The following is a 12,824-nucleotide window of genomic DNA, read 5'->3' as shown; positions in this document are numbered from 1 at the left end:
TAGTTCAGAGAGGGCTTAAAGTTTGGCTACTCTTTATTGGAAACCTTGGAAATCAGTGGGTGTGGGAGGAATGGGTGAGTTAGATTTGGAATTTATTCAGATTTGTCACATTAACTCAATGTTGGCCACTGTTACTGAGAGGTCAGAATCCAGAATCAGAATTCATTGTCACGGACATATGATGTGAAATGTGTTGTTTAGCAGCACCAGTACAGTGCAAAAATACACAACTAGGTGGTGTTCATGGGCCATTCTGAAACCTGATGACAGAAGGGGAGGATAGGTTTCTAAATTATTATTTGTGGGTCTTTAGGCTTCTGTACCAGCACCCTGAGGGGAAATAAAGAGAAGAGGTCATGTCCTGAATGGAGAGGGTCCTGAGTAAAGGATGCTGATTTCTTGAAGCATTGCCTTTTGAACATGTCCTCATGGTGAGGAGGGTTGTGCCTATGATGGTTGAATCTATAATCCTACTTCAGATGCAAGGTGGCCAAAGGCTTATTGTAATAGGTAGGTTTTTTTTAAAAGATGAGGATACAACAGATTATTAATGGAATTCCAGAGCTAAGGAACTGGGCATGTCTGCTGATAGGGAATGGAGGAAGATAGTGATACTTAGGGTTTGGATCTGGAGTTTACAGTAATTGTCTGGGAAAAGGCTGTTCCTTAACATATAAAGTTATGAATGGCTAGCTTGTCTCTTCACCCATTTGCTCTTTACTCAAACCTTATTTCCTCTCCTTTCAGATATTCCACTGCTCAAGGATGCTTAACACAATCCACGTGAGGTAAAGTGCTCAGCTTCATCCTCTTCAGTACTTGATCCTCCACCTCCAGTTGACTCACTCTACTTCAAGACCCCTCGCAGGAGCGCCTGCTGATGTCTTGTATGACAAGAATGTGACAGTGGCAAGTTCTGTGCTAGGCATATTCTGCATTGGAATTAATCAGTGTGAATGTGAGGCTGCCTTTATTCACACTGGTTAATTTTGAGAGGGGTGACTGTATAGCAAAGGACGAGTGGGTCTAATATTTGCAATACAGGGTTTGGATTTGAGGTTCCATGGTGGGCGATTAATTGATCTGTGCATTTTAACCACACTTTCTGGTTTGGTCCTTGGCACCTTTCTTGTGTTCACTTTATTCGGCTGCAGACCAGTCCACTTGTGTTAGGCTAGCCAAGTTCCAGCTGCTTCTTGAATGCTTAATCAGAAACAGCAGCAGCATTAGGCTATTCAGCCCCTCGGAATACAGTTATCCAGTGGGATCACGAGTGATGTTGTATCCCATCCACTTCGTTGCACGATTTCCCCCTTTATCCCAGACTTCCTTGACATCCAAAAATTGTACATCAGTCTTGAATATTGCGTATCCTTAGCCTTTTGGGCTAGAGAATTCCAAAGATTTAGAACCCTCTAAGTAATTTTTTGATGTCTTGATCCTGAACCTTTCCTGAGACAACATTAGTCTGGGCTCTCCAGCTTGTTTCAATGCACTCATCTCTCATTCAGTATTCATCAATCTCATGGGACACTACTTCATCCCAGGAATTAATTAACACTGTTCTTCCTTGAGTAGGTCTCCATAACCAGAGACAGTACTGGTGAAAGCCCAGCATATTTGCATAGTCTTTGCGCTTGTACTTATATTGCCTTGCAATAAAGGCATCATACTATTAACTCCTACTTTTAACTTTCTCAATTTCATGAACCACAAACTTCTATATGTTTGCTAACTTCTCACCATCTTAAAAAATGTCAATTTTACCTACCAAAGTGAATAGTTTCCCACTTTAATCCAACTACTAGGCTCTCCCAGTTGAGAACCCCAATGAAATTAATTAAACACACCTTGTTTGTGAGGGTGAACATGTAGATGGGATGTTCAGTGGGAGATCTCTGGAGAATGTTGCTCAGTGCTGAATAAACTTCTACCCCTTCCTGACTCCTACCACTTGATAAGCTGGACTTGGCTTTGCAAATCAAGATTCAGCATTTCAGCAGGTGACCACCAAACAGGGGCTTTGTCTAATAAATGTGCATCTAGGGACCAGGGTCAGTGGCAAGTTTCTTCAACTGAAAGAACCTGCGTTTAGTTCATTATGCCACAATGTCTCAAATATTTTACCCCAATGAAGTACTTTGGGCTTTAGACTACAAACACATTTTTCACTGAGATCATACTCATTGGTTTCTATTATGTAGCTTTCTTTCTCCGAAATAGTAACATTGAATTTTTTACACCTATGCATGACAGCAGAAGGTAGCTTAATCTAACATATCACCTGCATTCTGCACTAAACCTCACAGTACAGGTTCAGCCTAGATTTATGCTCCAGTCTCTAGAGAGGGACTTGAATCCACAACCATCTGACTGAAGTGAAAGGCTGCCAACTGAGCCATGGCTCAGTGCCAAGAGTGCTCAATGTCTCACTTTCTTTTTCACTCTACATATCTCTCAGCTGATCCCACAAAACTAATGAGAATGCTGAGACTGGGGCATCAATATCTGAAATCCCTGCCCTCCCCCACTCAATGCCTGTAATCCTCTATGGCTGATTTACCAAATACCCGTGGATATTCTTCACCTTTGTACGGTGTAAATAAAAGGGAAAGTGGGAATCTATATATTTAATCTCTTTGCCTTGCTGACTTGAATGGTGTATGTGTGTCTGTGTGTGTTTCACTTGCATTAGCCTTCACTTTAGCTAAAGGGCTAGGGAATTTGGGATTCCAGGTCACATAGCAACATCGGATGCAAGTTGTGGACCTGAGACAATATTTAAAATATTGTCTCAACAAAGCATCTATTTGCTCATTTGGTGAAATAATTTTTGGGTGCTTCACAGGAGTGTTACCATACAATATTTTTTTTAATCCTTTTGAACACATTATGGGTTAAGGCATGGTAGAGAAAGGCAGAGAGAGTTGAGGGGAAATGTCAGAGATTAAATGTGGGAGGTGGTTAAAGAAATGGTCTATATTGTACACTTCTACAAAGCCCATATTTAAATAGGTACTTGCTGTGAAGCCTCCACACCCCTCAATGACTTTCTGTACATCTAAGGGCACTATTTCTGTTCTTTGCTTTATAGCTGAATGTGTTGGGAAGAGAATAACATTCCGTACAGCTGCTCTTCATCCTATCAAGTACAATAAGTTTTACCCAAACTCCAGACCAGCTGGAACAATTGCAGAAAATCATTTACTACTGCTGGACCATGCCAACATTTATCCTGCACACAAGCTATTCTGCCTACTGCTAATATTCACATAATCCCACAAGCACTTCATTGCTCAAGTTTATCATTCTCATCAACTATGCCTTATGGTAGTAAATGCTACATTTTCACCATGCCCTGAAGACATCTACACCCCATCCACATTTAGCAATATCAAACCTGCTGTAGAATTTATCTAGAAAACTAGTGTTTCCATTATCCAGTGCTGATGTTTGAGAGGATTTGTTTGCGTGTGTGCCTGTGCCAAGATTTAGTGTGAACACGCATCCAAATCTTGGATTAACCATCTATTTTGTAACACCCCCTGTACCTTGGGCTTTTGTCTATAGAGGAGGGCATTGAACAGAATATACCCGTTCTCTCCATTTCTCATGAAAGAGGATGTTTTGTACAGTAGTGGTGCTTCGCTGCTGCTGATACAGAGACAAAGGCACTGTTTCCTGTAACTTGCCTGTTCGTGTAATGGAGTGGTGCTTGGTTGATGTGTTGGCCACTCAACCTGTCCCTCTTTGGCTTTTGCTTTAAGGTTTCTCTGGAATCCTGTATATTGCAATGGGTGTCAAGATAGTATTTTAATATTTGTATAAAGTTAATTTAAGTTTAATTGTACTATGTATATAACTGCATTTCTAAATAAATTTACTCTAAGTGAGGTGATGATCAGGAGGAATTGTGCGCTTTGTTTCGTTACTTGTCCATTTGTACTGCAGAAATGTGTTCAATAGCAGCAAGTTAAACATTATCCCTCAGTCAGCACAACCCACAACCTAAATCCCTGCTTGAAGCCCAAGGTCTTTGTGGACCTAGTTCAGTACTGCAAAAGGCACACTGTATGCAGATTGAAAATCTGTTTCAATGTATTGCTCTGGTCTACTCCTGCAAGTAGACTGTGTGCAGTACCAGTTAGACACAATTAAAATAAGATCCAGGATTCTGTCATTTGGGAGAAAATTCCAAATTGTGCATGCTTCAACAGATAAAGTTTTCCAAGCACTATCTGCTTTCTGCACCTTTTGAATAATACCTCTAGTTATGAAATGTTTTTATTATATGCTAAACTTTTTCTAAATGAACATAGGAGACAATGCTACTGTAAAGCTGTCTTTCACATTGTTGGTCTAATTAGCAGCATAGATTGTAATAAATACAAATCCCACTTTTAAAACAGTTTCTTCTAGAAAAGCACATGGTTAACAGGCACTATTCTTAATTAATAATCCATGTAGGACAAACTGAGGAAAGCAATAATACTTGGTCACTGTTTGTAGGAAAAGGACCACAGGAAAAACATTTTTAATATGAAAAGTAAATTTCAATGGAAACAATGCAGAAAATCTATTTATATGGGACTTTAATTCAATTACAAAATATAAAAACCAGGCTCTGAATTTGTGCTCTTAAAAATATTCGTGTACTTTATGTAGGTGTCAGGTTTGCCGTGAATGCATCATTCCACAGGATTTCATAATCAGGTTCAATGGCTTCTCTCACTGTTTGTTGCAAATCACTCAATGTAGAGATAGAAGGTGCATCGCCTGCATTTAGAATCTTTTCAAAGAAACTCTTCCATAACTCCATGTACAGTGAGCCCATTCTGGAGGAATACACAAGTTTATAATTAAATTTCAGATTTGAAAATGCATTTAGCCAAGAAAATACATAGAGATATAGGAAATGTGGGAACCTGCAGCTAGACTAGATATGAAAGGGTAGTTTTCATTCAGTTGGGAGGGGACACAAGGTCATAATTCAATTTCATCTTCAGGATAGAAAAGTGAGACTGCAATCTTCCTTCTGAACTAAGACTTGAGTACATTTTCAAGAATCTGGACTTGGGCTCAAACATTCAACATTCCAACTCAAAGTGAGATTGCTACATTGAAGCAGAGGTAAGAAAATAGTAGGCCATTATAATTAAATGAAAAAAATTAGTACTTTAATCAAAAACAAGATTAGATATAGGCTGAAACTCAGAAAAAAAAAATCACTATATGGGCTGCATCCCTGATCACTAATGTATTACGTGGTAGCAAAGGAAGATCTAAATGTCTGCTTTGTTTCTTAGTCTCAGTGATGTGAGAACTTTTTAAATACAACAGTAACTGGGTCAAAGTTTTATGGGGGTGGGGGAAAGCTGAATGTCAAGCTGCTAAGAAAATATGACATAAACATCAAAAAATAAAATGGAATGTCACTGAAATACCTGCAAGATGCGGGGCTGAGAATCCATATTGAATCCTCCTTACAAATATCTAAATGTCTTCCAAAAAGCAGAAAATGTATTGTGTCTGCAATCCCAAAATGATCAACCTGCAAGAGCCAATGACAGTTCCTCAAACATTTCATGTTTTCTACTTTCATCTTTGATTCAAAAGAATAAGGTTAGTAACTACATTTTATTCAGCTTTACTTCATCTAAATAGTAATGTTGCAAATTTGTCCTCATTCTCAATTTATTTGCAAATCTGAAGAGGTGGTACCACCTAATTAGTAAATGCACCATAGAAAGGACTGATTTGAACTTTCCATCATAAATCAATGAATATTAATAGAATGGAAAACTTTTACAATCCTCACTAACCCAATGGTGGCAAAAGAAATTGCTGACAAGCTTATGATCATTATGGGACAGTTCAACCTGTTTATGGAACCTGTATCAATTTCAGAAAATTTCTTCCAAATAAGTGCATATTTACCTTTGCCAAATAATCAAGGAAGCAATCACAATGATCAAAAATATTTGCCTTGATTTTCATTAAGTGTACTGAAATATTTAAGTTATCAAATTCAATATGCAAATAGAAGTATATTACATCCTTTTATTACAAAGGGGTGTTCCTAAAAACTTCTTTATCACAATTTTCCATAATACCAAGTCTTGACAATATTTAGTTTTTTTTGCATCATGTATTTAGCTATTATTTCCTTAAATTCTGCAAAACAATTTTTTAAATTTCATCTCATGTTTTGGTGATTTATGAATTCCATAATGGCGAATTTATCTAAACTGCTGTAGTTCACGAGTACACTGACAAACTAACATGTCTATTGGTAATGGTTTACTTATTTGAAGAAATGACTTGAATTATTTCAGAATTCAATTACAGCTAATGTACTGGCACAATGCTAGTCTAAAGTTAGGGGCTGAAAGACATTCAAAATTATTCAAATTCTAATAACCTAACCACCACTCAAATATTTTAAATAGCAATCTCATAATTAGTGATTACCAGTCATCAAGTCCATGAGCATCAATAATAAAACACTGCAAGGTACGTGCCAATAAAGAGTACTTAACCCCGCCTCAGCTTCATGTTTTATTGTTTTACACCATTGAATCACAGTGAATCTAATTTGGCTTTTTTGACATTGATCAACAGTAAGTCTTTTGTGTCAAAGTGAAAACCGATCTCTACAAAGTGATCTGAATTAATTACAAACATAAAAAATAATTGATTGCACAAGTATTCATCCCCTTCAAGTCAGTATTTAGAAGATGCACCTTTCACAGCAATTAGTCTTGAGTCTGTGACCCGACATAGACTGGAAGACTGTTTCGCTGAACACCTACGTTCTGTCCGCCATAGAAAGCAGGATCTCCCAGTGGCCACACATTTTAATTCCACGTCCCATTCCCATTAGGATATGTCTATCCATGGCCTCCTCTACTGTCAAGATGAAGCCACACTCAGGTTGGAGGAACAACACCTTGTATTCCATCTGGGTAGCCTCCAACCTGATGGCATGAACATTGACTTCTCTAACTTCTGTTAATGTGCCTCCTCCCCTTTTTACCCCATCTCTGATTAATTTAGTTTATCCCCCCTCCCCCCTATTTTTCTCCCTGCCCATCACTCTGCCTGTTCTCCATCTCCCTCTGGTGCTCCCCTCCCCTCCCCCTTTCTTTCTCCCTAGGCCTCCCGTCCCATGATCCTTTCCCTTCTCCAGCTCTGTATCCCTTTTGCCAATCACCTTTCTGGCTCTCAGCTTCACCCCACCCCCTCCGGTCTTCTCCTGTCATTTCAGATTTCCCCCTCCCCCTCCTACTTTCAAATCTCTTACTATCTTTCCTTTCAGTTAGTCCTGATGAAGGGTCTCGGCCCGAAATGTTGACACTGCTTCTCCCTATAGATGCTGCCTGGCCTGCTGTGTTCCACCAGCATTTTGTGTGTTGCTTGAGTCTGTGTGGATAGGTCTCTATCAGCTTTGCACATTTGGACACTGCAAATTTTCCCCATTCTTTATAAAACTGCTCAAACTCTGTCAGATTGCATGGGGATCATGAGTGAACAATCCTTTTTAAATCCAGTCACAAATTCTCAATTGGATTGAGGTCTGGACTCTGACTTGGCCATTCCTATGCAAATTTGGTTTTATGCTTGGGGTCATTGTTTTGCTGGAAAACAGATCTCTCAAGTTGCAGTTCTCTTTCTTACAGACTACATCAGGTTTTCCTCCAGGCTTTCCCTGTAGTTTGCTGCATTTACTTTACCCTCTACCCTCACAAGCTTTCCAGGGCCTGCTGCAGTGAAGCATCCCCAAAGCATGAAGCAGTCACCACCATGCTTCATGGTAGGGATGGTGTGCTTTTGACAATGTGCAGTGTTTGGCTTACACCAAACATAGCAGTTAGTCTGATGGCCAAAAAGCTCAATTTTGGTTTCATCAGATCATAGAACTTTCTTCCAGCTTGACTTCAGACTCCCACACACCTTCTGGCAAACTCGAGCTGAGATTTCATGAAATGTTTTTTTTTTAAAAACAGCAGCTTTCCCTTTGCCACTCTCCCATAAACTGTGACTGGTGAACAGTCAGGGAACAGTTGTCGTATGCAATCTCTCCCATCTCAGCCACTGAAGCTTGCAACTCCTCCAGAGCTGTCGCAGGTCTCTTGGTGGCCTCCCTCTCTAGTCCCCTTCTTGTACGGTCACTCAGTTTTTGAGGGTGGTCTGCTGTAGGCCTATTTATAGCTATGCCATATTCTTTCCATTTCTTAATGATTGACTTAACTGCACTGCAAAAGATTTTTAGTGACTTGGAAATTTTCTTGTATCCATCTCCTGACTTATGCTTTTCAATAACCTTTTTGCAGAGTTGTTGGAAGTGTCCTTTTCTCTTCATGGTTTAGTTTTTGCCAGGATACTGACTCACCAGTAGCTGGACTGTTGTTGCGTGAATGAATATTACTAGTAGATACAAAGCAGCTTTGTTATTCGACAGAACAAGGTACAGCAGGTATCATATGGAGACACTTTCGGTGGAAAGGTCTGCTGGCCAAACGTGGGGCTCAATATTTTGTGCACCAAACACCAAAGGACAACTCCATATTTACAATGTATGGACAATGCTTTCTTCAAAAACTACATACAACCTTCATACCTCCTGATACACATCCACACCACAGACATCCAAATGAATTTCATTCAGCATTGTCTGGACTGGGATTCACAACTTTCAGGAACTCATTCTTCAGAACCTCACTCCAAATTAAATGCACAGTACATTTTCAGAAGTGAAGACTGCTAGTCAAAGTCAATTGTTAAATGTACATGTCCTAAACCCAAAAATCACTAACAGGACCTCTCAGATACATGTGTATTTTTCCCAAAATCAATTGAAACAACTTAACTGCACACAGTGATCCCCATTTAACTAATTATGTGACTTCTAAAACCAATTGGCTGCACCAGTGATGATTCTGAGTGTCATATTAAAGGGGGTGAATCAATTATTTTGTTTTATATCCGTAATTAATTTAGATCACTTTGCCGAGATCTGTTTTCACTTTGACACAAGAGTCTTTTTCTGTTGATCAGTGTCAGTAAAAGACCAAACTAAATCCACTGTGATTCAATGCTGTAAAATAATAACAAGAAAACTAAGGAAGGAGGTGAATGCTTTGTATAGGCACTGTATCTCAATCCCATTACAGGCCGTTTATATATTAATGGCAGTTACTTTAGAAATTGATCACATTGATCAAGTAGGCAGGATGCAAAAGCCTTTTGACCCAACCTTAATTATGACTCAAAGATATATCATGAAATTTCAAAACCAAGACTCAATTCCAACAGATACATAACCCAGCTACTTTTGTGAAGCTTGGCGGTGAAATTAAAGTTAGGAATGGTGTGTATTCTTCCATACTGGAATGACAAGGCAAGCATTACTCATTCTCAGTTGAAGAGGTATATGGAAGGAATGATGAGCTGACAGATAGGGTAAGGTTCTCTCAGAGCTGAGAGGAATGGAGTTCAGCAATCATCAATTTCAGAATATCCCAAGATGTTTATAGCCAGTACTAATGCTGTTAAAATATGCTGCAGTCTATACAGTGGCATGCAAAAGTTTGGGCACCCCTGGTCAAAATATCTGTTACTGTGAATAGCTAACCGAGTAAAAGATGACCTGATTTCCAAAAGGCATAAAGTTAAAGATGACACATTTCTTTAATATTTTAAGTAAGATTACTTTTATTTCCATATTTTACAGTTTCAAAATAACAAGAAGGACCCTTAGCAAAAATTTGGGCACCCTGCATGGTCAATACTTAGTAACACCCCCTTTGGCAAATATCACAGCTTGTAAATGCTTTCTGTGGCCAGCAAAGAGTCTTTCAATTCTTGTTTGGGGGATTTTCACCCATTCTTCCTTGCAAAAGGCTTCTAGTTTTGTGAGATTCTTGGGCCGTCTTGCATGCATGCAAGACCTCTTTTGAGGTCTATCCACAGACTTTTGATGATGTTTAGGTCGGGGTACTGTGAGGGCCATGGCAAAACCTTCAGCTTGCACCTCTTGAGGTAGTCCATTGTGGATTTTGAGGTGAGTTTAGGATCATTATCCCGTTGTAGAAGCCACCCTCTTTTCATCTTCAGCTTTTTAAAAAAATTACAGACGGTGTGATGTTTGCTTCCAGAATTTGCTGGTATTTAATTGAATTCGTTCTTCCCTCTACCAGTGAAATGTTCCCCGTGCCACTGGCTGCAACACAAGCCCAAAGCATGATTGATCCACCCCCGTGCTTTACAGTTGTAGAGGTGTTCTTTTCATGAAATTCTGCACCCTTTTTTCCCCAAACATACCTTTGCTCATTACGACCAAAAAGTTCTATTTTAACTTCATCAGTCCACAGGACTTGTTTCCAAAAATGCATCAGGCTTGTTTAGACGTTCCTTTGCAAACTTCTGATACTGAATTTTGTGGTGAGGATGCAGGAAAGGTTTTTTTCTGATGACTCTTCCATGAAGGTCATATTTGTGCAGGTGTCACTGCACAGTAGAACAGTGCACCACCACTCCAGAGTCTGCTAAATCTTCCTGAAGGTCTTTTGCGGTCAAACAGGGGTTTTGATTTGCCTTTCTAGCAATCCTACGAGCAGTTCTCTCAGAAAGTTTTCCTGGTCTTCCAGAACTCAACTTGACCTCCACCTTTCCTGTTAACTGCTATTTCTTATTTACATTATGAACTGAGGAAACAGCTACCTGAAAATGCTTTGCTATCTTCTTATAGCCTTCTCCTACTTTGTGAGCATCATTTATTTTAATTTTCAGAGAGCTAGGCAGCTGCTTAGAGGAGCCCATGGCTGCTGATTATTGGGACAAAGTTTGAGGAGTCAGAGTATTTATAAAACTTTGAAACTTGCATCACCTGGCCTTTCCTAACAAAGCCTGTGAACAAGCCATAGCCCTAACAAGCTAATTAAGTTTTGAGACGTTGGTAAGAGTTATCTGAGAGCTCAGATCTCTTGGGGTGCCCAAACTTTTGCATGTTGCTCCTTTCCTTTTTCTCCATTCTACAATTGTACAAAACAAAAATAATATGCTAATCTTGCTTAAAGTGTTGAAAAGTATGTTTCATCTTTAACTTTATGACTTTTTGAGATCAGTTCATCTTCTACTCACTTTAACTATTCACAGTAACAGAAATTTTGACCGGGGTGCCCAAACCTTTGTATGCCACTGTATATACAAACTCTCATTCCTCACCCCCTCCCAAGGAGATGAATAAATACTGGCACTCCCAAATAGACATGGGAAAGAAATGTCCAATTATATGATAATTTAGCACTTCAGCCAATTTGGGCCAATTGTGCTCCCTATTTAATGCAGTTGTTGCTAAAAGGGAAAAATCAACTTTGCTGATAACTCAATTCCTAACCATGAAAAGCACTAAGTACTGCATCCTTCCCGTTTTCTATTCTCTACTACTACTACTACTCCGCTTTCACCAGTTTGAACATTTAATTGCTAAATGTAGGTGTTCTTCAGTAAGGTTGTTGAGCAAAGTTCTATAATTATATGCTGCAATTGAAAAAGCACACTATTTGCAATGACTGACTTTAGTTTACTTGTGACGCAAGATGATTGGGCTAGCTCTGCCGCTGAAGGCTGAGTGCCCAGATACATTGGAATGTGTTGCAAGCAGGCTTTCTCCTCAGAGGTTGGGTAGGATGGCAACCAGAGGTCATGGGTTAAGGGTGAAAGGTAAATTGTACATGGGGAACCTTCTTCACTCAGAGGGTAGTAGGAGTGTGGAACGAGCTGCCAGCACAAATGGTCCATGAGAGCTCAATTTCAATGTTTAAATTTGGATAGATACAGGCAATGGAGGGGGGGGGGGGGGCGGAAATTGGTGAAGGTCGACAGGACTAGGCAGTTTAAGTGGTCTGGCACAGACTAGATGATTCAAACGGCCCGTTTCTGTGCTGTACTTTTTTTTTAAATGATTCCAAGCAGGACTGCTGACCAATGGAAACAGAAATAGAATGGTTTAAAAGGCAGCCAAGGCAACACTTGGATAGAGAATCAAATCCTGCCTAACATGCCAACACTGTGTCAAGGTCCACCCCACTCAGACAGATGTAATCTTATCTGTGGAATGAAAATAACGTTCTTTGGAACTAACTGATGAAGGGTCTTCAAAGTGAAACATAACGATGCTTATCATTCTGACATCTTGACTTCATTTAGTTAACAGCATTACACCATAACATATTAGGTTAGCTCTATGCAACATCTTACCTGGTAGGCACTAGTACATTCCAAAGAGAGGTCTCTATTAGGTAATGAATGAACTGTTGGAAAACCTGTAAATGTGGCAACATTAGCCTGCAGCCTTAAATCCAAGCTGTGTGTGAAGTTCACGAGCTTCACTAAACTGTCACCATCAAGAGATGTGGAAGAACTGTTAAAGAACCTAAGGAGGAAGGCAGATTAAACAGATCAGTTTCCAAAATAAAAAGCAAATTCAATAATGTGCTCACAAAAATGTGGGATTAAGTTTACATTTGTTGAATTTTGAATAATTCTATTTTCTAACAATCTATGGACAATTACAATGTTTTTTGAAAAACAGTTGCACCTCAGGAGCATCCAAAACACAAGTCATGTGCTCCAGTTAGTTAACACAACAGTAAAAGCACAAGCTAGTCTCAGTGATAACTTCAATGGGCCCATTTCAACAACTTGTGCTTAATAAAAATAAACAATGGAATGAATGAACATGATTTTGTCCATCAGCTGTGATCACCACTTGATGCACAACCCAAAAATCATTCTATTGTGGAGTCTGGGCCGGAAGTATA

At 39.4% G+C, this 12,824-nt stretch overlaps 2 protein-coding genes across 3 annotated transcripts in view; one reads left to right on the top strand and one right to left on the bottom strand.

The window, feature by feature from the left end:
• LOC140725176 (sushi domain-containing protein 6-like) overlaps positions 1 to 3,907 on the top strand; it is a 54,083-nt gene extending 50,176 nt beyond the window's left edge. Inside the window, exon 6 of the mRNA XM_073040277.1 lies at positions 748 to 3,907. Within this exon, the coding sequence (XP_072896378.1) occupies positions 748 to 773 (26 nt within the window). The 3' untranslated portion in view covers positions 774 to 3,907. The remainder of the gene's footprint in view (positions 1 to 747) is intronic.
• A 595-nt stretch (positions 3,908 to 4,502) lies between these two features.
• The window catches only part of bub1bb (BUB1 mitotic checkpoint serine/threonine kinase Bb), a 70,763-nt gene continuing 62,441 nt past the window's right edge, over positions 4,503 to 12,824 (bottom strand). For both annotated transcript variants that reach the window (XM_073040275.1, XM_073040276.1), the window contains 3 exons: positions 12,262 to 12,436; positions 5,445 to 5,551; positions 4,503 to 4,835 (listed from right to left, as the gene is read on the bottom strand). In XM_073040275.1, coding sequence (XP_072896376.1) covers positions 4,658 to 4,835; positions 5,445 to 5,551; positions 12,262 to 12,436 — 460 coding nt within the window. In that variant the 3' untranslated portion in view covers positions 4,503 to 4,657. The remainder of the gene's footprint in view (positions 4,836 to 5,444; positions 5,552 to 12,261; positions 12,437 to 12,824) is intronic.

This window comes from Hemitrygon akajei, chromosome 3, assembly GCF_048418815.1.
Source record: "Hemitrygon akajei chromosome 3, sHemAka1.3, whole genome shotgun sequence".
NCBI classification, from domain to species: Eukaryota; Metazoa; Chordata; class Chondrichthyes; order Myliobatiformes; family Dasyatidae; genus Hemitrygon; species Hemitrygon akajei.
This window is presented reverse-complemented; position numbering and strand designations above follow the sequence as displayed.